This window comes from Grammomys surdaster, unplaced genomic scaffold, assembly GCF_004785775.1.
Source record: "Grammomys surdaster isolate TR1022 unplaced genomic scaffold, NIH_TR_1.0 205, whole genome shotgun sequence".
In the NCBI taxonomy this organism is placed as follows: Eukaryota; Metazoa; Chordata; class Mammalia; order Rodentia; family Muridae; genus Grammomys; species Grammomys surdaster.
The window spans coordinates 3,553,396-3,578,929 of record NW_021604650.1 but is presented as its reverse complement, the minus strand read 5'-3'; the positions used below and the strand labels follow the sequence as shown (position 1 = coordinate 3,578,929).

General features: G+C 39.2%; 1 protein-coding gene across 2 annotated transcripts in view; it reads right to left on the bottom strand.

Moving 5' to 3' along the window:
- The window catches only part of Kdm2a (lysine demethylase 2A), a 74,011-nt gene that overhangs the window by 13,359 nt on the left and 35,118 nt on the right, over nt 1-25,534 (bottom strand). Inside the window, exons 7-13 of one of the 2 annotated variants that reach the window (XM_028771290.1) lie at nt 22,781-22,887; nt 22,251-22,344; nt 21,056-21,209; nt 19,551-19,666; nt 16,474-16,600; nt 13,627-14,021; nt 1,209-1,292 (exon numbers count right to left, since the gene is read on the bottom strand). In XM_028771290.1, the coding sequence (XP_028627123.1) occupies nt 1,209-1,292; nt 13,627-14,021; nt 16,474-16,600; nt 19,551-19,666; nt 21,056-21,209; nt 22,251-22,344; nt 22,781-22,887 (1,077 nt within the window). Of the gene's footprint in view, nt 1-1,208; nt 1,293-3,711; nt 4,080-13,626; nt 14,022-16,473; nt 16,601-19,550; nt 19,667-21,055; nt 21,210-22,250; nt 22,345-22,780; nt 22,888-25,534 lie in introns of those variants that run through there. The other variant, XM_028771291.1, reaches the window with a different exon arrangement.

Sequence of the window (25,534 nt, the reverse complement as noted above, 5' to 3'; positions counted from 1 at the left end):
AATATCCAACAACCACAAATAACTGAATTGTTTTGAGGCAATCCCTCATGACAAGTGAGACTCCTACACCCAGGAAGAGGGAGGTGCTCTTTAAAGATACTATTCTAAGTTGGTTAGTGGTGGGGGCCCAGAAGCAAGTGGATCTTTTGAATTCAAGGACATCCTGGTCTACAGAGTGAGAGTTACATGACAGCCAGGGCTACACACAGAAAAATCCTATCTCAAAAAACCAAGAAGATATTCAACCCAACACTTTTAACATTCTGCCTAAATAACCCCAGAATGTTAAGGCTTTGTAACTTTCAAGTAGGAAACATTGAAGAAAAGCCTTATTTGGCTCATGATCACAGACAGCAAGGTAAAAAGTTATACAGGAAGTAAACTTCAAAGGTATGTGAAAAAAGAAACAATTTATTTGCTGATGGAAATTCTTTTTAATCTTAGCTGGGTGTGATAGCAATCTACCTGTAATCCTAACACACAGGAGGTAGAGGTAGGTCATGAGTTCAAGGACAGTTCTGTAAACTTAATGAGACCCTGTTTCAAAAAGGGGAGAGTGGTAAATTCTTAAGATCATGGTCTTACCATAACAACACAAATCTTCTAGTATTAGATACATATGTACAGGTCTAAACTAGCTTTCAATCATATTTAGCTAAGTTTCTGGGTCAGAAGAATAATGATATCTACTTTGGTCAACAATGTATACCAAAGCATCTGAATCTGGTGAGAACTCTAGCATTATAGTTTTGTTAAGTCAACTACAAAGAGAGACAATTACCCTGAACTATGAGTCAGAACAAAACCAAGTAATGATTAACCATCAGTATTTTATTTATTTCCTCATTTATTCAGATAGGGTTTTGCTACGCAGCCCCGACTCTAGCCTGGAACTTTTAACAATCTTCCTCCCTCTATTTTCTGAGTGCTGAGATCAAAGAAAGGCCTGTACCATATGCAGGCCTATTAAGTTTTTGTTGTTTTTGTGAGACAAGGTATCACCCTGCAGCTCTGGCTGCCCTAAAGTCACAATATAGACCAGGATACTCTCAAATTCAGACATCTACCAGCCTCTGCACAACCCTTCCTGACTATCAAGGCATCAACCAAAGCCCATCTGTGTCTAGCTGTCTTTTAATTCGAGAATGGTAATGATAAATTGGCAATAAACTTAAGTGGCTTGACGATCAAGCAGAGAATTCTCTTACCTTATCCCTTTTTGGCCACTGTACTATAGGGACTCCAGTGAGGGCTAACTTGGGATCACTACTGGCAAGTTCTTCCAGCAAAATCTAAGGATCAAAGAGAAGCAGCAGCTGAGTATGGTCAACACAAAAGTCAAGCACACTCAACAGCATTCAGACTAAGCCTTACCCTTGCCCTGTGAACACAAGATGGACAGGTTGGCTGCATTTCCCCTTCATACAGACTTAAGGCAAATCACGTACATCAACAATGAAAAGAGAAGCCTCAGACTACGGCTATCTGCTATTGAAACTTTAACCTTCGAACACCAATAATTCTAGGTTGGAGGAAGCAGATCTACAGTGAGCTCCAGGCCAGCCTGAGCTACACAGTGAGACTCTAACAATGACAGAGATTTCTTTGCTCTTAACACCATATCTATATATTTCTAAGAAACTGAAGCAACTAGATACTATAGTGTTACAGTGTTACTTGTCAAGCAATTCTATGCAGGTACAGGATAGTGAAACTTTTCATTACTTCTGCACTTTTCTGGTTTTTTGTTTGTTGGTGTTTTGCTTTGTTTTTCAAGACAAAGTTTCTCCACATAATCCTGGCTGTCTGGGAAGTCTCACTGCAGACCAGCCTCAACCTCGTAGAGATTCTCCTATTTGTGCCTCCCTGTTTATGCTGGAATTAAGAGTGCACCTTCTTCTGCACTTTTCCATAGCAGCAGTTATTAGTTTTTATTTCTATTTTGTAGGTGTGGGCAAAAGGGCATCAAAATGAATGGCTAATATTAAATTAGTAGGACAGTATAACCTTAACGTCCTGGTTCAACAGAAGACTTACTTCTGGGGGAGAAGAGGAAGCATTACTGGGAGCAAACCCATAATCTCACACATGCACATTCTAGGGTAATGCTCTAACAGTGAGCTATATATCCCTAGATATAGACTTGTTCCAATGCTGATTACAGCTGCATGCCCTCTGGGAGTTCACAGTGCACACACACGTAAGCAGAGTTTACTTTGCATTTATAACTATTAATAGGAAAGAAACAGTCTTAGATCAATGGTTCTTATGAATTTTTTTAAATAAAAAGTTTGGATGGCTTAGGAATAATGTGACAGTAAGAGGCTTCCAGTGAATCACATTTGGATGACTTTATTTTGAGACATTTTACGTCTGAAAGAGATTCTGAACCACAAACCACCTAGTAGAATAAATATCCCCTTTGACTACAAGAACCACAAAGCAATGAATGCTACAGCAAAAGAACATAACAGAAAGGTTAGCCTTTTGAGTGTATACACTAACTTTCAGCAAATACTAAATTTTGACCTAGAAGGATTAGTGCTTGGGTCATCTTTTACAAGCATTTTCACAACCAGTACTTTTAATTATTTTTATCCTTAACCTACAGTTATGGTCTAAATTCCAAAATTAGGGCTCACAAAACCTCTTTACATTCTGAAAGATTCCTCTATTAAGATCCCCTTTTACCAAATCTCCAGATGCCTCACACCTTCTCCTAAACCGATCCCATTTTCAGTCATTTTATTTACTTCAAGTTGCTATGGCACCCTATTCTAGAGCCTCATGCTAGCACCATACTGTGTGGGGGTGAAGAGGCAGGGTGTGGTACCATGTGGGACAAGGTTCTGGTCCCAGCTTCTAATCTCCCTAGGGTGAAAAATTCAGGTCCATTCAAAATGTGCACTGAGGAGTGCATGGCTCCCCTCCCCCACTTTGCATACGGGAGGAGTAGGACTCTGCCCATTTCCTCTGCGGGAGAGAACTGAGCTGTCCACAAACAGGGACTTTCCACTTTCAGCAAAGCAGACTGCACAGAAAGACCTATGATTAAGAGAGTAGAAAAGGAACTTAAGTTCACTGGAACAGTTTAATTCCACCTGCAAGACTTTTGTAGGGGGCACAGAGAAGGGCAGAGACAAACTGTGTGGGCTGTGCTAGGTGGGGGCAGTTAACATACACACCACTCAATTACTGGGGTATGTGTGGGTGTGGAGGGAAATGTAGATTTCCTTCCCAGCCTAAATTCGGTGGGGCCAAGTCCGCAATGGTTTCATTTTAAAAACAACAACAACAACAACAACAAACTGTAGCTGAGGTCCTAGTAAAAAAGCCACCACCACTCCCTGGTGGGGATTTAGGATCAGGGAGCGGGGGTGGGGGTGGGTGGAGTGCGGAAAGGCTCTGCCTATCTAGGTTCCAGGCATTTGGAACATTCAAACACAGGCCCACACCCCAGAGAACACAGGAAGGGAAAGAGAACGGAGGGCCTCTGATCAAGCAGTAAGTACTCCCCAAAGCCAAGCAACCCAGTTCCAAAGCACATCCCACCAGTTAGAGAACAAGTGTTAACATCGGCTCAAACAACACAAGTAACACACACATTGTCCTGGACTCGCCCAGCAAGCAGTTCTGCCTTTTGCAAGAGACAAAGTCTCTACAGTTATACACACCCCAAACCAGAAAGGGCTTGCCAACCGACCGCCTGACCTTGCATTTCTTGTTGCTCTGGAGCTGCTGAGGCTCTTGGGTGAAGTTTCCCCAGCGCCTTTGTTTTGTTTTCTGTGTTGAAGTTGTGCGGCAGGAGTTAGCTTTTCTGCTTCTAGGAAAATCCTGATTTACGTGAAAATCTTGAATCTCCCAGAGCATGTAAGGTAGAGCAGTCCTGTTGTAACCCTTCAGGATACTCAGAACAGCGTGGAGCACTCTGAGCTCCTTCTAAAGCCCTTCAGTTCAGCCGCGGCTTCCTGTGCCTGCGAACAATGCTGCTGCGTCACCCACATGCAGCTCCCAGAAATGCTTTGCAACGGAAGATGGCAGGAGGGGGAGCGCAGCTCGAGTGAGCCAGCCAGGCAGAGGGCCTGGCCGTTCTGCTGCAGCACCCGGAGGGGAGGTGTTTGGCAGCCGCTCACCTCCTCGTGATTGGAGGAAGCATAGCCGGGGAGGGAGCTTGGCCAGCTCGGGCCCCAGATCCTTCCCTCCAACACTGCAACAGGAGAACCCAGGGCCAGCCCAGGGAGGGCTCTTGGTAGCAGACTTCAGGAGGTGCCCGTGGAAAGGGAAGGCTTTAATCCGATCCACAGACTATGCCTTCGTACCCGTACAGTAGCCTCACACCATTCCACTCATTGTCACTTATTGTTATAACTAGGGCTCTCTCACTGACGGTTCACAGATATCTTTCCTCTCTGGGATCCCAACAAGAGTCCAGTCTCTGAGGAGGAAGCTGGCAGCAGCTTGCTTTTCCCCAGCCCTTCCTGAGTCAACTGTCTGTTTCACACCTGTCCACACTCACATAGCTCCATCCCACCAGCAAGTATTTATAGCAACACCTTCAGAAATACCATATTACAGGTAACACAGGTAAAATATGGCTGTTCCCATCAACCATACATACAGTACATGCCTACTTTTGGTTGTGACAAGGAACCATTAGCATATTAGAACTCTATATGCATATGCAACAGTCTTTTAGCAATTCCACTGTGAACAAATCAAGCTACTCCGGTGCAACCTAAGGTCAGAACACTTTATCCTCTCGACTCTACACAAGGTATAGGGAGGGAGTCAGGGAATAGGCCTTCCTCCCAACTGCAGTAGACTCTGCCCATCAGAATGCCTCACACTCCACTGATACCACCATCAGATTTCTGTTTCTAAATTAGCTTTGACTGCTTCATTCACAACCCTACTGCCTGAGTTTCTAGGTACAGGAAATATAGGTGTGAATACATTCTTATTGATATTCTCTATAAAGCAAACAGCCCTTCATCCTACTGACACTTCAGTGGCATCATCTATTCTGTCTAGAGGTTCCTGAGCCAAGGTGAAGCTCAAAATTTGTTCATATTAGGCTACTATGGAATGGGTAGACTCACTCACGTTAGAGGGCTACATATGTGTATCAGCATAGGAACAGAAGCTGAGCAGGAAAAGAAGGCTAAGGAGCAGCAGAATTTACATTTTCCAGATCCTCCTAATATAATTGCTGGTGCTGCTTTGGCATAAATAAACATCTGGCTTTCACTACCATTCTGGTTTTTTTTTAAATTTATTTATGTCTGCATGTGGATGTTAGAGGACAACTTTTATCATGTGGGTCCCCGAATGGAGGTTGTCAAGCTTAGCAGTAGGCACCATAATCCTGAGTTTCTGGAATATAGTGGCCTAATAGGCTTTCTGGGATCTGAGCTGGTGTCAAGGGCTGTGTTTGTAAATATACTTTCTTGCCAGACTATTTCCCTCCGTGTTGCCTACCGAGGCTTAGCTCTAACCTGTGGGGGCTTAAAGTGATCCTCCTAGATTCTGAACATGTGGCATGTACTTATTGTCATAGTAGCTTAAAGAATGAGACACTTCTGTGTTCTTGACTGAGTTCTTCCAGGAAATGCTTACATAGTCATCCTGACCTGAGATCCCTCCTTTGCACTTCTATTTTAAGATTTCAGGATCAAGTATATTCAGTTTATTTCATATGAGAAGTTTTGTTTAACAGTTATCTAGCTGGGGCTAGAGAGATGGCTTCAGCAGTTAAGAACACTGACTGCTCTTCCAGAGGCCCTGAGTCAGCAACCACATGGTGGCTCACTACCATCTGTAATGGGATCCAATGCCCTCTTCTGGTGTGTCTGAAGACAGCTACAGTGTACTCATATACATAAAATAAATAAATTCTAAAAAACAAAAAGCAAACAAAAAAACCCCAGTGATCTAGCTATTGAGAAGTTTCTTTAAAAATGCTTACCTTCAGTGCTCTCTATCCTAGAGTACTTTAGAAAAACACATTACCTTAAGGAAAATTGGATATTAGCAAAATCTACCCCCCCAAAAAAAAAGAAAAAGAAAAAAGAAAGAAAGAAAAGAAAAAGAAACAAGAAATGCCACTACGAAACTTACTTTAATATATTTTCAAGTTACACATTAAATGGCCTAATTTGACCTCTCCTGTAATTAACAATAAACAGTACCTGACAAAAAAAATAAGTAAACTGGACACGGTGGCAAACACCTGCAATGCTAGCATTTAGGAAGATGAGACAAGAGAACATAACTTCAGGACCTACTCAGGCTTCACAATGAGATCCTATCTCAGAAGTCAAGAAGGAGCCGGCAGTGGTGGTATACATCTTTAATCTCAACCCTTGTGAGGCAGAGGCAGGTGGATCTCTATGAGTTCAAGGCCAGCCTGGTCTACAGCCAGGACCACATAGAGAAACCCTGTCTTGGAAACTACCACCACTACCACCACTACCACCACTACCACCACTATCACCACTACCACCACCACCACCACCACCACCAAAAGCCAAGAAGAAGGATATGACCTTTTTATAACACAGCAAACCTGCAAGAATCTCATACTTTAAAACATAAACTTATTTGACTGAAAATTGAGTTATTTAAAATTTTCTATTATTCAGTTAGAATGTGGAGAAATGTGAGCCAAGTCTGGTTAGTAGTACCCGAATCAGGTGGCTCACAGGTAGCTTTAACTCCAGCTCCATCTTATGGCCTTTGACAGATCCCTCAGACATATGGATAACACACACATAAACAGAAACACACAAGTTTAAGTAAAAATAAAAAGAAGACAAGGCATGGACTTCATACCTTTAATTTCAGGTATTCAGAAAGCAGAGGCAGTGGATCTTTATGATTTGCCTGGCCAGCCTGGTCTACATAGCCAAATTCCAGGACAGCCAAGGCTATGTATTGAGACCCTGTCTCAACAAACAAACATACATTAAAATAATCTTTTACAATACTAGGGGGCTAGGGAGTAAAGTGCTTGCCTTGCAAGGGTGAGGACTCAAATTCAGTTTCTAGCACCCATGCTGGGTAGCTTACTCCAGCTCCATAGGATCTGATGCCTCTGGACTCAAAGGGCACCTGCACTCTCATGCACATATCCATAGACACAAATATACTTAAAAAAACAAACAAACAAACAAACAAAAAAACCTTTATCTGAGAAGTTGGTGGTGGGTGCCTTTAATCCCAATATTTGGGAGGCAGAGGCAGACAGGTCTCTTTGAGTTCCAGGCCAGTCTGGTCTACAGAGTGAGTTCCAAGACAGCTAGGGCTACACAGAGAAACTCTCAAAAAATCAAACCAACTAACCAACAAAAACAAACTTCCCAAATCTTTAAAAAAAAAAAAAAAATTCAGGTCAATAGATAAGTCAGTAAGTACTGAGCAAGACCAACAGCCTGATTTTGATCCCTGGAATTCACGAAAAGGTTTAAGGAGAGAATCTATTTCACAGAGTTGTCCTCTGTGCCATGGTGGGCATGTACCCCTTAGGATACTAACCAAAAAACATTTTTTTTTTCAAAGTGGGGGGCATCTGACAGTTCAATATCTGAGGGCCATCCTCTGGGCTTACACATGTGCATGCACCCAAGCACCACATAGTATCTTGTTAGTGAAAACTGTAAATCAAAATTTATTGTATGTTATTTTATTTATTTTTACTTTGTGTTTGCATGCTTTCCCTGCATGTATATGCACCAACTGCATGCCTGGTAATTGAGGTAAATAGAAGCTAGCATTGGATTTCCTGGAATTGGAATTATAAATGGTTGTAAGTTGTCTTAAGGGTGCTGGTACTAGAACCTGGGTCATCTGAAAGAGCAACCAGTGCTCTTAAAAAGTGAGCCATCTCTTTAGCCCCAGATAACTACCATTTCCATGGTTATCTGCTACTACAACTCTGATTCTGTTATACTTCTGAGGTGGAACTTAGTGCAAATTTTTAGATAAAAGATAAAATTTTAAAAGCTTAGAGTAGCATGGATTTATTGCACTACAGAGAATGGCTTCCCAATTAATAAATTGAAAGCTTTTAGCATTTATAGAATGTTATTATAACCAATTTGTTTCACCTAACAGGACAGTTTTAGCTGGTGAAAATGAGAAGACTGGTACACTCTCCTTACTTAGGATAAACTCATCTTCTCTCAGAGTTTGCTCTGATCCCTATGCATAGGAAATGTACGATGTATGTACTTAGCCTACTTCAACGCTCATTCTACAAATGGACTGGCGAAGGCCCTAGAGACCAAGACTAATAATGGAATAAATGAATTTCATACATTTGTGAATAGCTACTATGTTAGCACTTCTTAATTACTAACAATCTTACTAACAGTAAGATTTAAATTTTTTGGTGCTAATATAGAAATACATTCTCTATGTCACTGAACTCCACTTCCAGCCCTTATTATAACAATCTGACATACACACACGCACACATGTGTGTATATACATATATATATATATGAGGAAAGTATAAGCTTTCATGTTTCTAGTAACAATGTTGCAAAATATGATTGGTTCATATGTATATATACACTGAGGATTCTTTATCAGCAAAATAAACCAAAAGAGATCTAAACAAAGCAATAAAGTCCAATTAAATTCTTTCCAGTTGACTCTCATCACCTTTATAGTATCCTGTCCACAGCAGCTTAGAATATACTTTCAAGAACTCTTTGCAATGAGCTACTGCTATGAATGGAGCTATATTATACAGTTTCACCTTCTGCCTTTTTATTCAACATATATTAAGTTGCAACTCTTCTACTTGAGAAACTAAGAATATCTTATAGTAGAAATACTACTTTATCTTTATTACATTTATTACATTTTCCTTCCTTCCTTCCTTTCTTGTTTTTCTCTCTCTTTTTTTTTTTTTTTTTTTTTTTGGAGACAGGGTTTCTCTGTGTAGCCCTGGCTGTCCTGGAACTCACTCTGTAGACCAGGCTGGCCTCGAACTCAGAAATCCACCTGCCTCTGCCTCCCAAGTGCTGAGATTAAAGGTGTGCGCCACCACTGCCCGGCTTATTACATTTTCTTAAACAGTCAAGGTTACTCAAATGTTTCCAGTATTATCCATGCTGATTCACTTTATCAATAAACTCGTACTCTTTAAATGCTCTATTTTTACTTAATCTCATTCTAATTTTATACTCTGATTCTTCAACACTGTAAAACTTAACATTTTAAAATGTTGAAAGTTCTTTATCACAGCACTAAAATGGACTTTTCTTTAAGGAAATATGTAGTTACGGCTATGTCATCTCATCATTTTTTTCTTTCATCTGTCCTATTCACTATTTCTGAGAAGCAGATAGACTGTAACAATATATAATTCCCTTCTGTATAAAAGAGTAACTTCCTTTCTTTTGTCCCCCAACTGCAACTTAGCCAGCAGCACATAAGTGCTAAGTTCTTCAGTGTTCAGAGTTCCCATCTGTGTAGTGATTTGACACCTACCAACCTAATTGTTCTAATTTTGTTAGTGGTGTTGTTTGAGACAAGGTCTCACTCCAGCCCAGACTGGTCTCAAACTTGACCTTGTTCCAGATTTCTGAGTGCTTGGTATTTATAGGCAGGAGCTATCACCTTGCCTTAAAAAGAGAAGGGTGAAGGGTGGGGGCACTTTATTTTTAATTATGTGTATAGGGGCATGTGCATGAGTAGTATAGAGTTTAGGCCAGAAGAGGGCACCAAACTGCTAGAGCCAGTGTTAGCATGAGCAAGAGTGAGCCAATCACCATGGATGTTGATTACCAAACTTGGATCCTCTTGAAAGAGTGGCAAAGTGGCAAGTGCTTTTAACTGCTGGGTCACCCATCTAGCCCCTTACAATGCCTTAAGAAAGGGGGGGGGTTAGACTAAAACTCTGCCAGGCTGTTCTTAAACTCAAAGAAACTGACCAGGGTCAATACTTTTTTGTTGTTGTTCTTGTTGATGCTCAGATTCTTAAATTTAAGCTCTGAACTTTGTAAAACTCTCATTACATGGAACTGATGGAATATAGCTGTTCTCTAAAACTAGATTCAAGTATTTTATTTTTATTTTTGAAAGGGATCCTATTTTGTTGACCAGGATGATCTGGAACTCCTAGGCTCAACTGATCCTTCTGCCTCTATCTACCTTTTGAGTAGATGTTATTACAGGTGAGCAACATGTCCAGCCCTACAGAGGCTACATTTTGACATCTCATATGAGGTAAACAAGAGAAGGTATGGATGAAGTTCTGAAACAAGAATCTAAACACTGTTGTCTATTCAGTCACTGGCCACTAGGCTCCTCATGTTCCAACCTGTGCCACAATGTCTTAGCCAGTGTTGACAGTTATACTTCCTAGTAATTCTTGATAAATAGAAGTTCTGTGCAATTTTCATACGGTTGAAGTCCTTTGGAAGCCTCCCCCTTAACTCATCCACCTGCCTTACTGTTGCTTCCTTTTCTTTCTTTTCTACATTCTCTCCTGGTAATCTCTTGGACTACTTTTTCGTTTAATCTCCATATAGAGGCCAAGCATGGCAGCTGGTACACACTTCTGATCCTAGTACTTGGGAGACTTAAGTAGGAAGATTCCTAATTTGAGGTCAGTCTGGGTTCCCCAGCAAGATTGCCTAAAAACCAAACAATTTTTCTTTATTTAAGCTACATTAAATTGCTTACTTAAGCAAGTTTTTGTATTTCTAGCAGAAATCTTGACCTTGAACAATAAAATATTATAGTATAATAGGGCATTTACAACTGGATTTAGTTAAAATTAGATCCACAGACATACTTAGATATACTTAGAACTGAAAAAGACATTAATTTTTATGAACTAGAAACACATAGACCAAAAGAATGTTGTAAGATGATCTTAGGAATTGTTTCTTGTATAGATTTTCTAAAGATAATTATTCGAGTTAAACAAGTCTCAAAAGTCAACATTTATTGTTTCCCACAGGAACTTGTGATGGAATAGCTGCAAAAAAAGAGGTTGTTGTAGATACAAGTACAGACACCTAATTTCTGACAAAAGTATTAAAATATACATTGAAAAAAGACAGTTCCACCAAGTGATGTTTGGAAAACTAGCTTAGACTATACATGTAAAAGATCAGATTCTTTTACTCAAGACAAAAATCAATTCAAAATGGGTCAAAGATCTGTAACATCAAAATTGATAGCAGAAAACATGGATGAGGGCTAGTGAGACCATTCAGTGGGGAAAGAGCACCTGCTGCCAAGTCTGGAGACCTAAGTTTGATCCCTGGAACCCATGTCATAAAAAGAAAGAAGTGATTCCACACTAAAACAGTATGTTGTTTGTTTCTTTTTTTTTTTTTTTAAAATGGAAGCTGAGTTTACTAGCAGATACCTTTAATCCCAGAACACAGGAGGAAGAGGTAGAAAGCTATCTGTGAGTTTGAGGCCAGTTTGGTCTACATAGTCAGTTCCAGGATAGCTAGAGCTTTGTAGAGAGATCCAGTCTCAAAACCAAACATATCCCTGAACAACAAGGAAGGGCCTGGGGTCTAGAGAGATGGCTCAGTGGTTTGAAGCTCCTGTGGCTCCTTCAGAGGACAGCAGATTTGTTGTTCAGCCAACTGGACTGGCTCAGAAATACCTGTAACTCCAGTTCCAGGAATTTAATACTTTCCTCTGGCCTTAACAGGCACATACATGTAAATAACATTTTATTTTATTTCATTTTGAGACACGGTATCTCTGTGTAGCCTTAGCTGTCCTGTGATCAGTCTGGCCTGTAAAGGTGTTGAGTCATCATCACCTCCACCCGGCTAAAATACAACATAACACACTTCAAATTTGTAAGCCGGGTATGGTAGCATACACCTTTAACCCCAACAACTAAAGAGACAGAAGCAGGAAAATATCTGTGAGTTTAAGGCCGACCAGGTCTACATAGGGAAGTCCAAGACAGCCAAGGTAACATAGAAAGACCCGGTCCACAGAGATAACTCAGTGGTTGAGAGCATGTATCACTCTCCAGAGGAATTCATTTCCCAGCATCTGTATCAGGCAACTCAAAATACAAAAACTTCAGCTTCAAGAGAATCTGATACCTCTGGCCTCTTTAAGCACTTGTACTCATATGCACATACCCACACACAAATACACACATTATCATTTATTTAAAAAATGAAACAAAGCCAGCCAGGTGGTGATGGGTCTCATGCCTTTAATCCCAGTGCTTGTGAGGCAGATGGATCTCTGAGTTTGAGGCTGCTTTGGTCTACAGAGTGAGTTCTAGGACAGCAAGGACTATATAGAGAAACCCAATCTCAAAATACAAAACAAAACAAAAGAAATACAAATGTTCAATGACTATCTGAAAAGGTGTATTTAGTCATCAATACCAAGTAAACTAAAGCTGCTGTGAGATTTCATCTCACTCTGGTTCAAATAATTACAAAGACGACCAATGACTAGAGCTGGTTGTAGTAAAGAGTTTGCCACGCAAATCTAAGGACCTGAGTTCAATCTCCATCTCACTGCAACACATGTCTCTGTCCAATGATAATAATGATAATAAAGGGAAAAAAAAATCCAGTGATAATGCTAGTGAGAACCTGTGTAAAAAGGAATTTTTATACATTTCTGGTGGAAATGCAATTTGGTACAGGAATTATCAAAGTCAGAATGACAGTTCCTCAAAAAACTAAAAGATGAGTTACTACATAATCCACCTACAATACTGGGTATATACCTGAAAGATTCCAATTCACCATAGCACATATATTTGGATAGACATTTTTATTGTTGGACTATTCTTAATAGCTAAGAAATGTAACCAGCTAAGGAGCCTATTAACATATAAATGGATAATTAAGATGTGGCACATAACTATACAATAATAAAGTTTTTGAAAAATAAAACCATGGGATTTCAAGACAATGGATCGAACTGCAGGATATTATGTAGAATCTATATTTGTGTAGGGGAGGGAGAATGGGATAGAAAAGAAACTGTAAGAGGAAAGAAAAAGAGAAGAGGAAAGAACACAGGGTAAAGAAATATATGTGATATGAAGACAGAAAGGGAGACTATTTGGGGTAGGAAGGGAACCACAGAGAATATGGTTGGGGAGGACAGAATCAGCTTCTGGCCAGTTTCCTACCTCCTATCTCATGGTAGGAATGTTAGGGTTACAGATGGACAACATTGCATTAAGTTTTGCCTTATTTGTTTTTGTTTGTTTCGTTTTTTTTTGTTGTTGTTCTTTTTTTTCAGCTTAAAAATACAGGTCCTGGAAACTAAATCAAGGTCCTCGTGCTGATGTAGCAAGGGAATGTACCTGCTATTCCATCTCTAGGAATCATACTCAGGTCATCAGGTCTGCTCACTGAGCCATCTCAACTGTTTCCCCCCACCCCCACCACTTTTAGTGGTAAGCTTCAAGTTTTTGTCAACACTAAATACACATGTTCCTATTTTCAGAATGGTGACTTAATGTCACTCTAGAAATTCAAACACTGGGCAGTGCTGACACAGGTACATATTAACTTCCCTGTAGTTGAAATATCCATAATCCCTGTACTTTCTCCCTCCAAATCAAGAAACTTGACTTTCCTACTCATGTCAATGGCTGCTTACCTTTACATCAGCAATCAGAGCATCTTCATCTTCTATCCCTGTAGGGACACACTTCTTGTGCAGTGGCAGTGACTCTAACTTATCTACAAGACATCGTAGACCTTCAAGTTCAAAGTGGGTCAGATGTACTTGCCTATCCTTTCTAGGGCTACGCTGGGGATCCCAAACTTGGCCGTTGTGGGATCCCCGGCTAGAGTCTGAAGATGAGTCTCCAGACAAAGTTTTCTTCAGACTTGGAAGACTTCGGCAGGCTTTGCCAAGTGTATCATAATCCAGGTTGACTCCATTAGCAACAGGGCTGGTAAGCACAGATCGCTTACTGTTCATGCGTTGGGCTTCTCTATCCACCCCTTCTTCATCACCATTTCCAGACTCCAACTCATTTAATTCCATATCTACAAATGCAAAGGAAATAAATGCTAGTTGGATAGTTTATCAACAAGAGAAATAGCACAGTACGGTCCAAGGTTATAAATGATAAGGCCAATGTTTCTGTAAATCAAAGTTACAAACAGAAATAGCCCTGCAGGAATTGGGTAAGGTGGTGTACACCTTTACTCCCAGTGTACTGACAAGGAGAGCAGGAGGATCTCAGTGAGTTCCAGGCTAGACTGGTCTACATAGTGAGTTCCAGACCAGGTGGAGTGAGATCCTGCCTCAAAAGACAAAAATAAATATATCTATGAAACTACCATGTCGAGGTTGGAGAAATGGCTCAGTGGTTAAGAACACTTGCACTTGCAAAGAAGGATCCAGGTTCGATTCCTAGTACCCACAGATGGTTCACAACAATTTAGAACTCTAGTTCCATGGGATCTGATACTCTCTTCTAACCACTGCAGACACCAAGCACATATGTGGTAAATATATTCATACATTCCCATAATAAAAAAATTTTAGAAAGAAGATACTACCACTGATATAATTAAGCATTTCTTTTGACAACAGGCAAATGTTAAGGCACAAAACTAGAAAAACAAAGAGATTAGAGTCTGATCAGACTAGTCTAAGGTGTTGCTTTATCAGTTATTAACTATAATATCATAGAAAAATAAAAAAAAATCTTGAAGGTTCAAATTCTCATTTGTGCCAGATGATGGTGGTACATGTCTTTAATCCCAGCATTTGAGAGGCAGGGGTAGGGGACTCTGAGGACTCTCTCATTTGTGCCAGGATCAGAAAAATAAACAAACAAAAAGACAAAGCTTTAAAAAAAGGCTTCTTGAGGTAGATGATGGTGGCGCACGCCTTTAATCCCAGCACTTGGGAGGCAGAGGCAGGCGGATTTCTGAGTTTGAGAGTTCGAGGCTAGCCTGGTCTACAGAGTGAGTTCCAGGACAGCCAGGGCTACACAGAGAAACCCTGTCTCGGAAAAAATAAATAAATAAATAAATAAATAAATAAATAAATAAATAAATAAAAATAAAAATAAATAAAAAAAGGTTTCTCATTTGTAAAATCAGGCTAATTATATCTACCTGAAAGGTATATGGTTATAGTACACATGCATGTATTATATTTAATAAGAATTTAAACTATATAAACTACTTCATAACAGAAGATTTTGACTACTTGTATATAATAAAACATATTTAACTGGTCAAAGGCTTGAATGTTCAACCCTAAATGGGAATCTATATATCACCTCTTCCAAGGCTCAAGAACCAGAGAGACAGAAAGAATATAGTGGCTGCAGGAAGGGATGGTGTACTATTCAATGCTACATTCCAGGAATAAAACAGGAATCTTGAATTTTAAGTGGCTTTGATTGTTTATGATACACAAAAACCGAATAAAATTGGGCCATCAATTTCCATCATAGATAGGAGGGCATCATAAGGCCCTGAGCCTCACATAAGTCTATGGACAGTCAGGTACTGCTAGGCAAGTACTGCTCCTAAGTCCCTCTCCTCCCTGGATCTTTTGGAAGTTCCTGGTTGTAGGGAGAGGGAGAGAAATTTTCTTCAGTGCTGTAGCTACTTGTTGCCCATATTTCTATAATAATCCTTTACACAGGATTCTATGGTAACTCTATTTATTAGTTGATAACCCACTAAAAGAATTATAGAGATAGCTCAACAGTTAAGAGAACTAGCTGCTCTTCCACATGACTTGTGACACACACACACACACACACACACACACACACACACACACTCAACTCAGTCTGTAACTTCAGTTCCAGAGGATCTTCTAACATCCTCACATAGACATGCATGTAGGCACCAATGCATATAAAATAAAAATAAATTAATTAAATTCTCTTTAAAAAAAGAAAAAGAAGAAAACCTCCCTTTAAGAAAATCAAAGTAGCCGGGCGGTGGTGGCGCACGCCTTTAATCCCAGCACTTGGGAGGCAGAGACAGGCGGATTTCTGAGTTCGAGGCCAGCCTGGTCTACAGAGTGAGTTCCAGGACAGCCAGGACTACACAGAGAAACCCTGTCTTGAAAAACCAAAAAAAAGGAAAGAAAATCAAAGTAGACAGGGACTAGGTAGGAAGAAGAAAGGAGATCTGTATGCAGGGGAGATAAGACTTGAGAGCAATGAAAGACAAGACATTTGAATATATCATAAGGAAATCAATATATATGTTAATAAAAAACAAAAACAATGTATCACTTATCTTGAGGAGATGAATATAGCAACCTAATCAAAGATTAGATCACAGTATTTCATTCAGCCCCATAATTTATATCTGTTTGTGTATTTAGTGTTCAACCTCAATAAACGAATTTGGAATTTTCAAACAGACAAGTACAAAAACAAAACAAAACAGCCCAAACTGGAACTACAGTATATTGTCAGCTCTAGTGTGTCTTAAAAGTTCATTGAATCAAGATACTTACCCATGCTAAGGGATTCTTTCTGAAATTCCTTAGTTAGGTGGGATCGATTGGTTATGCAGTATACATAGCGCTCCAACACATACCAGCACATTTCATAGTAAAATGGGTAACGGAATTTATTTGGAACCTACACAGAAATAGAATAATGAGAAAACAAGGCAATGACAATTTTCAAGGGAAGGGAATATGAAAGACAATCTCTATAACTATAATAATTAAGCCAGGAATAATTCTTGTTAGTCAATTTATAAATTCAACCTGGCACCTGAGGCCAGAACTCTTGTCAATCTCTCAATTTTGAGAGACAGGAATGGAGTTTGTAACTGCAATCCCAGCACTCAAGAGGCTAAGGCAAGAAGCAAGGTCAAGGCAGGGTTGGACTACACAGAGAGACACTTATAGTAAGTCTATCCCTGTATGTATAAAATTATAATTTTAAACTCATTCTCAAGTTGCATGCTGTTTAGAAGACAGAGCCTTTGTCCAGCATCTACCTTGAGTTCCCCTGGATTGTGCTTTGTAGTACACCTACCAATCAGACTAAACTGTGTGGTTTTATCTGTCAATATCTTTGTAGCATGAGCATTCTTTCCAATTCAGGGCATCTTAAAAATTATTTCAGAAATATAAAGAATGCCCCTTGGATATACCATTGTCAAGGATAAAATAAACTAAAATTATCATAAATCAATGAACAAGGAAGATAGATGCCAGATGCCATTCTAAAATATATCTGCTACCCTCTGGCTAATATCTTTAACCCTAGCACTCAAGAAGCAGGGACAAACAGATTTCTGTGAGTTTGAGGCCAGCCTAGTCTACATAGTAAGTTTCAGAACATCCAGAATTACATAGAGAAACCCTGTCTTGAAAAATAAAATTAAAGCCGGGTGGTGGTGGCACACACCTTTAGTCCCGGCACTTGGGAGGCAGAGGCAGGCAGATTTCTGAGTTCAAGAGTTCTTTGTTTCTGAGTTCAAGAGGTCTATAGAGTGAGTTCCAGGACAGCCAGGACTACACAGAGAAACCCTGTCTCAAAAAAACCAAAACCAACCAACCAACCAACCAAACAATTAAACTAGGCATGGTGGCCCATGCCTTTAATCTAATCACCAGGGTCCCAGAGGCAGGTGGATCTCTGTGAGTTTAAAACCAAGCAGGGTTGTTTTTGTTTATTTTGGTTTTAGTTTTTTCCAGCCAAGGCTTCATGTAATGTAGCCTTGGCTGTCCTGGAGTGCTCTCTTTGTAGACCAAGCTAGCCTCAAAGTCAAAGAGAGCTGCCTGCATCTGCCTTTAGGATTAAAGGCATGAACCAGTACCAGCCACTGACAGCCAAGGCTGTTATACACAAGAGAAACCCTGTCTTAAAAAAATTTCACTTCTCCCTGCCGCGCCCACCCCGCCATTCTCTTTTTAGAAAGGCTACATATTAAGGTCAAAATCCACACCCCTATGATGTCCAGCTGTCTTTGTGATTTTAAAATGAAAAGGAATCCCTTTTCAAATCCTTTTACCAGGTCACAGGGTATCATTATGAAGTGAAGAAATCACTTTATCATTAGACAAGAAGCATACAACCAATGAAGCATATGACCAGACCCAGACCTGGATCTCTTATATGATTATGGCTGTAACCAGAAGTTTCTTCTTTCTCATCTAAAAGGCAATTTCTTTCTGGCAATAGTAGAGAGCTAAGAAATAACAGGCACTGGGTCTCCTTAAACTAAGTACAATACACGATGTTTCTCCATTAGCCTTTGAAGTATATTAATACTTTTTGGGAAAGTTCTTGAAGAGTTCAGGTCAAATATAAATTATATTTTTAAAAATCTCAATAAATTTGATGATAGCTAATTAATATTGACACTTATAATGGGGAGGGAAGGGCTCAACAAGATGGCCTTTGCCAATGGTTAAAGATGCTCTTGTTCCCTTGATCTCTTGCCTGTAGCTTCCCCCGTCCCCTCTCCCCTTCCCTTCCCCCTCTCTCCATGTGATCATAGCCGGCCTCCACACACCCCCCCACTACCCTTCTGGCTCCCCTCCCCATGCCCTGAATAAACTCTATTCTATGCTTAAAAAAAAAAAAAAAATGCATGCTGTCAAGCTGGATGACCTCAATCACATTCCCGGGACATGGTGAAAATAGAGAACCTGACTTCGGCAAGTTGTCTTTTAACTTGACATAGCAACCCAAAATACATGCACAAAATAAATAAAATTTAGTTTTAAAAAGATGTTTGTAAGCCAGGCAGTGGTGGCGCACGCCTTTAATCCCAGCACTTGGGCGGCAGAGGCAGGTGGATTTCTGAGTTTGAGGCCAGCCTGGTCTACAGAGTGAGTGCCAGGACAGCCCGGGCTCACAGAGAAACCCTGTCTTGAAAAATCCAAAAAAAAAAAAAAAAAAAAAAAAAGAAAAGAAAGAAAGAAAGAAAAAGATATTTGTGTTTTTACAATGGGAAAGTGAAGAAAGGGAGGACTGGTAATCTAAATAAAGGCAGGAAACCTCAAAGTTGTGATGGGAAGTGATCATCCCCATTCCACAAATTATTCACGAGCGTAAAAATAAAAAACATGTTTCAAAGGATTATACAAATGTCCAAGAAAAACAGCTTCACAGACTTAAAAGTCCCCCAAAACAAGTGTCAAGGGTCCAGTAATTTTTTTTTTATTATGTTCACAATACGTGGAAACTTTTTAATGAAAAAAACAATGTAAAAATGTGACAAATTATCCACGAATCCCTGAGTAGAAGACAGCAGTACATGTATATGAAGGTTAGAAGGTAACCTAAGGTATAAGGTGTCAGTTCTATCCTTATACCATGTTCATCCTGGGGCTTGAACTCTGCTACCAAATAGCATCAATATCTTTACCTGCTAAGCCATCTCGTCCCATCAATCTCTTTATTACGCCTGTTTTTTTCTTTGATCTTGCTACATAGGGCAGGCTGGCCTTAAACTCACAATCTTCCTGTCCCTGAGTGCTACAAAGATGAGAGGCACGTGTTACCATGTTCACCTAACATCTATCTTAAATGGGGAAACACCTTCACATATAATTGTTACATTACTCACCCGTGTTCGATCTTCAATGCTGTATATCTTTAATTGCATGGGGATGTTGAAGCTATGCAAAAAATTGCCTCCAAACACTAATGTGTCTGTAGGAGTATACACAGCATGAATCCAACCTGGAAGACAGGGAAGAGAGTCAGGATTGAAAGCACATACTGCAATACAGTTTCTTCAGAATAGTGCAAGACTTCTAGATTACATTCTTCTCTTTTTTTAGAAGCAAGTCCTTGATGCATAGCCCAGGGTCCTTTAATGGTTGGTCAAGTTACTTATCTCTCAAAGCCTCAATTTTCTCTTTAAAATTAGAATAAATTGTATTTTATATGTTAGTAAGCTTTAAATGAGTATATATATATATATATATATATATATATATATATATATATCTAAGGAACAAGTTTTTTTTTTTTATTTTTAAGACAGGGTCTTAAAATGCTGCTCATGCTAGTCTCAAACACATGCAAATAGCTAGGACTATAAGTGTATGATCCCACACTCAGTAAAAGATGTGTGGATGTTTAAATTTTTAACTGCTAGAGATAAAGCCCAGGGTATTATGCATGCTAAGCAAGTACTCTACCATCATGTTATTTCCTCAGTGCAAGAAACTTTTAATAAATGCTGCTACCATTTTTTTGAAGTACCAATTATGTGCCAGCTCCATACAAGACAGTTTATTAATATTCTTATGTAGTTTTTTCAAATAAAAACAGATTTAAGTATTTGACCAAAGCAGTACTGAGCAGGAAAATGCATACCAGAATTCTCAAAAAGATAGAGACTCCAAAATTTATACTTTTCATAAGCATTTATTTTAGAATTAAGATGCAATGAAAATATCCACAATTTAGTCATGCTTGGTGGCGTACATCTTTAATCACAGCACACAAGAGGCAGGGCAAAGGCCAGTCTGTTCTACACAACAAGCTCCAGGATAGCTGGAGCTGCACAGAGAAACTCTGCCTAGAAAACAAAACTGCTGATTCAGCATTCCTCATTCAGGTGGGGAAAGTTGGCTCTCCTCACTAGAGAAGACATGTAAAACTTCTGAATTACTGGGATTAATATATTGTCTAAAAGTATATACTTGAGAAGCACTGTGCCAGTATTAAGCACTGCTTTTATTATTTTTCTTTTTTTAAGATTTACTTATTTTATTTATATGAGTATAGTGTAGCTGTTTTCAGATACACCAGATGAGGCCATTGGATCCTGTAACAGATAGTTGTGAGCCACCATGTGGTTGTTGAAAATTGAACCCAGGACCTCTGGAAAAGCAGTCAGTGCTTTAACCACTGAGCCATCTCTCCAGCCCTTGTTATGTTTTTAAATACATATTCTCTGTGTGCACTCCATAAAAACAGGAAAACACTATTGTCTGTCTGGTACTGACTGTACACTCATGCACATGCATGCCTTGCCAGACATTGAATTCAGAGCCTTGTGCATAATCAGCTTTCTTTAAGAAGCCTAGAAAGCAACCAACTTTCCCCTACTTTGCTTACCTGAGGGAATAACGAAGGTATAGCCCTGCTTGAGTTCAATTCGCTGGCAATCTGACACCCGGTCACCCAGAAAGATGTCTCCCTGTTTCCCTGATAGCAGCCAATTCTCGTACAGCTCCAGGTTGTGGGCTGTAGGGGGGATGAGCCAGAAGACCTGTGAGTTAAAAAACTTCAGTCTGTTAACAGCTATTGACATGATCCAGTCGTCTCCCTCAACTGATAAACAGGCACAAAGAGGATTGGAAGGTAGAAGACTTGACTATCTAGGTAGTTCAGATACAAACTAACACCTTTCTTGTCAATCACTTGGTCTGACAGCATCTAGATTTCCTGGGATTGTGGCAGTAGAAGAACCCTGAACACTAAGAGAAAGAGGCTTATTATGTGGGTAATTCCTTAATAACTAGCTAGAGGCTTAAACAGCCCAGTTGTTTAGACATAATTAATCAACTCTAAGATATTGGTCTAGGCTGCTTTGTCTCAATGTAGTAACTAAGATCAATAGGACAAAATTATGATCCCATCTACACAAATGCAAGTAAACAAAAGAACTTTGGATACAGAGGTCCAGCTGTTCTATGTTAAGTTCTTGTTTTCATCCCAGCTCTGTTTCTGCTAATAAATATAGTTCCTCCAAGTGGAGGAATGGCTAACACTATAAACCTCTGCTTTTAATTCTAGACTGCAATTCTGATATACTACTTACAAAAACTCAGGAGAAGATGAAATATATTTTATTATTATTAGAATATAACTCTTTTATGATTGACAGTACTTTTTCCAATCCTCAAAAAGACTTAGTATTTCCTTTGGTCACATTTCAGAACAATATCTCCAGACAGGGAGAGCTGGCTGAATCCTAATTTGCTGGACTTTTGGTTAATAGATCCAAAACTTATGTTCCCTTTCTCTATGTTACTTTTCTTACAGATACAAAAATGATATTGTCCTCCTAAAATTACCTCTTCAACTTCACCTGGAAAATTTCTGCTTTAAGAACTGGCCAAAGATTGGTAGAATGACTCTGGCCTACATAAATACTAAAACTCCAATGGAATAGCTACAAAAGTTAACAGAATCTGTAATTCTCTTCAGATATGAATGATGTTTCCTAATATTATATTACTAAGTTTCCAGGTTATATTAAGCATGCAAATCATATAATTTCTAATTCCAATCCTAACTATGACCATACCTTTCCACCTTGGTGGATGTGATACCAAACAGAAGTACCTCCAAAATCCACATGGAAGTCAGTATAGCAGCCTCGAACACTCATTAGACAGTACCTGAACCAAAGAGAAGCAGCAGCTTTAATTAGTACACTGATAAAGAGAAACTACCCACTAAAAGGACATTCTTTTCCCTAGTGAACCCTTTGGCATCTAATAAACTTCTAGTACGTTTTCTTTCTTTCCTTTTTGGAGGGTTTGAGGCAAGGTTTCCTGGCTGCCCTGGGATTTGCTACTTAAAGCAAGATGGCCTTGAAACTCTGCGTCAAGTCATGGAACATCATATCTTGCTAAAGGAATCCAGTTCTATGTCACATTTCCAGGATCATACAGTCTTTCCCTTTATTATGAATTCATGCGCTATGTAATGACTCACATATTCTTCCTTATCAATTTGATGATTTAAAACAGCAAAGCTAGAAAAGGGATGGACTGTTGTCAATATTATACCTCACAGAACACTGAGGAAAGTACACAAAAACAAGGAACTTACTTTTGCACCTTAGGGTACTGCATCTCTAAGATGGCATTTGTTGATTCAGTCTGACTTTCTTTCAAGTGCCTTGGCCACATGTTATCTACCCAGTCAATGAAATCCACCTTTATAAAAAAAAGAGAGAAAGAGAGAGAGACATTTAGCGTCCAAGAAAAGCAGTGGGGTTACAGAGAATGTTAAGGTCAAGAAAGTAACTCCTTTATAAATGTACACTGCACAAAATAAAATTTAAAAATATGTGAGCCTTAGAGTCAAAAGACAAACATTCTGTAAATAGATAAAAAAGAGAAGTGGTTCCAGTAACATAACTGTAAAGCCAGTTCTGGTCAAAATGGATTCATTAAAGACAATTTACAACTAGGAACCTTCTTCTGTCAATACTGGTATAGTAGAGTTGAAAACGTGTTTATGTGTAAAATTTTTAAGAGGTAGTTTCTGAAGATACAAAGTTGACTTAGTTTGATCCCTATGTCTCACATAGTGAAAAAGACCACCAATTCCCGTGGTGGCGCACGCCTTTAATCCCAACACTTGGGAGGCAGAGGCAGGCGGATTTCTGAGTTCGAAGCCAGCCTGGTCTACAGAGTGAGTTCCAGGACAGCCAGGGCTACACAGAGAAACCCTGTCTCGAAAAACCAAAACCAAAATAAAAAAAAAAGACAATCAATTCCCTTACATAATGTACATATACAAACACACTTATGTTTCAAAAAAAAGTGTATCAAAAAGAAAAAAAAAGAAAAGAAATTTAGTATGTGGCATAGAAACTACTGAGTTCCTGATTTATCAAAAATCTGAGTTCAAAAGGACAGTTTGGTGATTAGCTCTAATCTTTGAAATGGCTCAGCATGTTAGTACACACATTAATCCCAGCACTCAGGAGGCAGAGGCAGGAGGATCTGAGTTCCAAGTCAGCCAGTCAGGTATACATAATGATTCTAAAAAAAGAAAAAGAGAGAAAAAAAAGTCAAAGAAAGGGGAGGGAGAGAACAATGAAGGATGGACAGACAGACAACACAACAGACTGTATAATGATTAAGGGCACTAGGTGTTCTATATCTAGCACCCATATTGCAGCTCACAACAACCACAACACAAAACATTTGGACCAAACACCCATACACATGAAAATAAAATAATTAAAACAAAACAACAGTAACAATAAAAACTAAGTGGTGGTGCTCACCTTTAATCCCAGCACTTGGGAGGCGGCAGAAGCAGGTGGATCTCTTGAGTTTGAGGCCAGCTTGGACTACCTACAGAGTTAGTTCTAGGACAGACAAGGCTACGCAGAGACATCCTGTCTCCAAAAAACCAAACCAACCAAACAAAAAAACCTAAAAAAGCCAAACCTAGGGATATTCAAAATAGTACAATGTAGACTTCATATATGGTTCTAATGTTCCAGATGTTTAATAATGGAGCTCTATATTTAAGTAATCATCTTTAAATTACAATTATAGAACTATTACAGAATACATTTATAAGAAATGCAACTATAATTCTCATGTTTTTGAAACAAAGCTTACTCTGTAGTACAGGCAATCCTCTTGTCTCTACTTCCTAAATGCTGAGAATAACACACAAGGACCACCATGCTTTGGCTTCATGTTTCCTTTTACTGAATTTTTTATTAAAAATGAAATTATTAAAAATGGTTAGTGGCATAAACCATTATCTTAGCACCTGGGGTAGGTGTATTTATGCTAACTAATATAGGAAAGATTCTTGTCATTCTTGTGGGAAAGAAGCCTATTTTCATGAGAATCTCTGCTTTTAGCTGAATATCTGGTCCAATAATACACAATGACAAAAGCTGGGCATAGTGGCACATATCTTTAATCCCAGCACTTGAAAAACAGAGGCAAGCAGATCTGAGTTTGAGGCCACCCTGATCAACATAGTGAGTTCCAAAAACGCCATAGCTACACAGAAAGAACCTCCAAAACCCTAAAAAAACTAAAAGCAAAACAAAATATACACTGACTCATCAAACTAGCAAAATACTGAGTTACTTTTCTCTTTGCTATATAGACCAATAAACTATAGTCATAATACTGGAAATTACTAGCTGTACTCTATCCATGTAGAGTAAACATATTACTAGCAAATACCACATATTAATTTTTGAAAGCAAAGGGCATAATTAAGATCTTCTTTAGACGTCCATGTAGCTGGAATCACCACACCTGGCTAGAGTTCATGGTCAGGAATTAAGGGAGAAGAGACCCAAAAATATATAGGTACATGTCTAAAGTGAAGCCAACTCCACTTCCTGAACAGCTTTCCCACTAGAGCAGACAGCCAGTACTTTACCCAAAAGATAGACAAAATGAAAGTTAACTTTAGGGTAGTAGGGTATCAAAACCAATGAGACCAACTCATTCATCACTACTATTTACCTACTAAATCCTACAACATGTAACATAAAATTCTCATCTAGCGAAGTGGATAGATTGGAGGTGCAAAATTCAACTTGCTCTAAACAAAATTTCCCTTAATTTTTGTTCTTTATTTTTTGCACGGGTCTCCTTTATACAGCTCAGACTGTCTTCGAACTAGCTATGCAGACCATGCTGTCCCCAAACTCAAGAGATTCTCCTACTTGCCTTCTGTGTGCTAGGACTGAACACTTATGCCACCAAACAAGGCACACGTTCCCAAACCTAACCCAATTAATTCCCTTAAGTTTCTTAGCAAGCATAAATCTATAGGACAGAAAGTCTTTAAGGCAGTTTCCCAGTAACATTC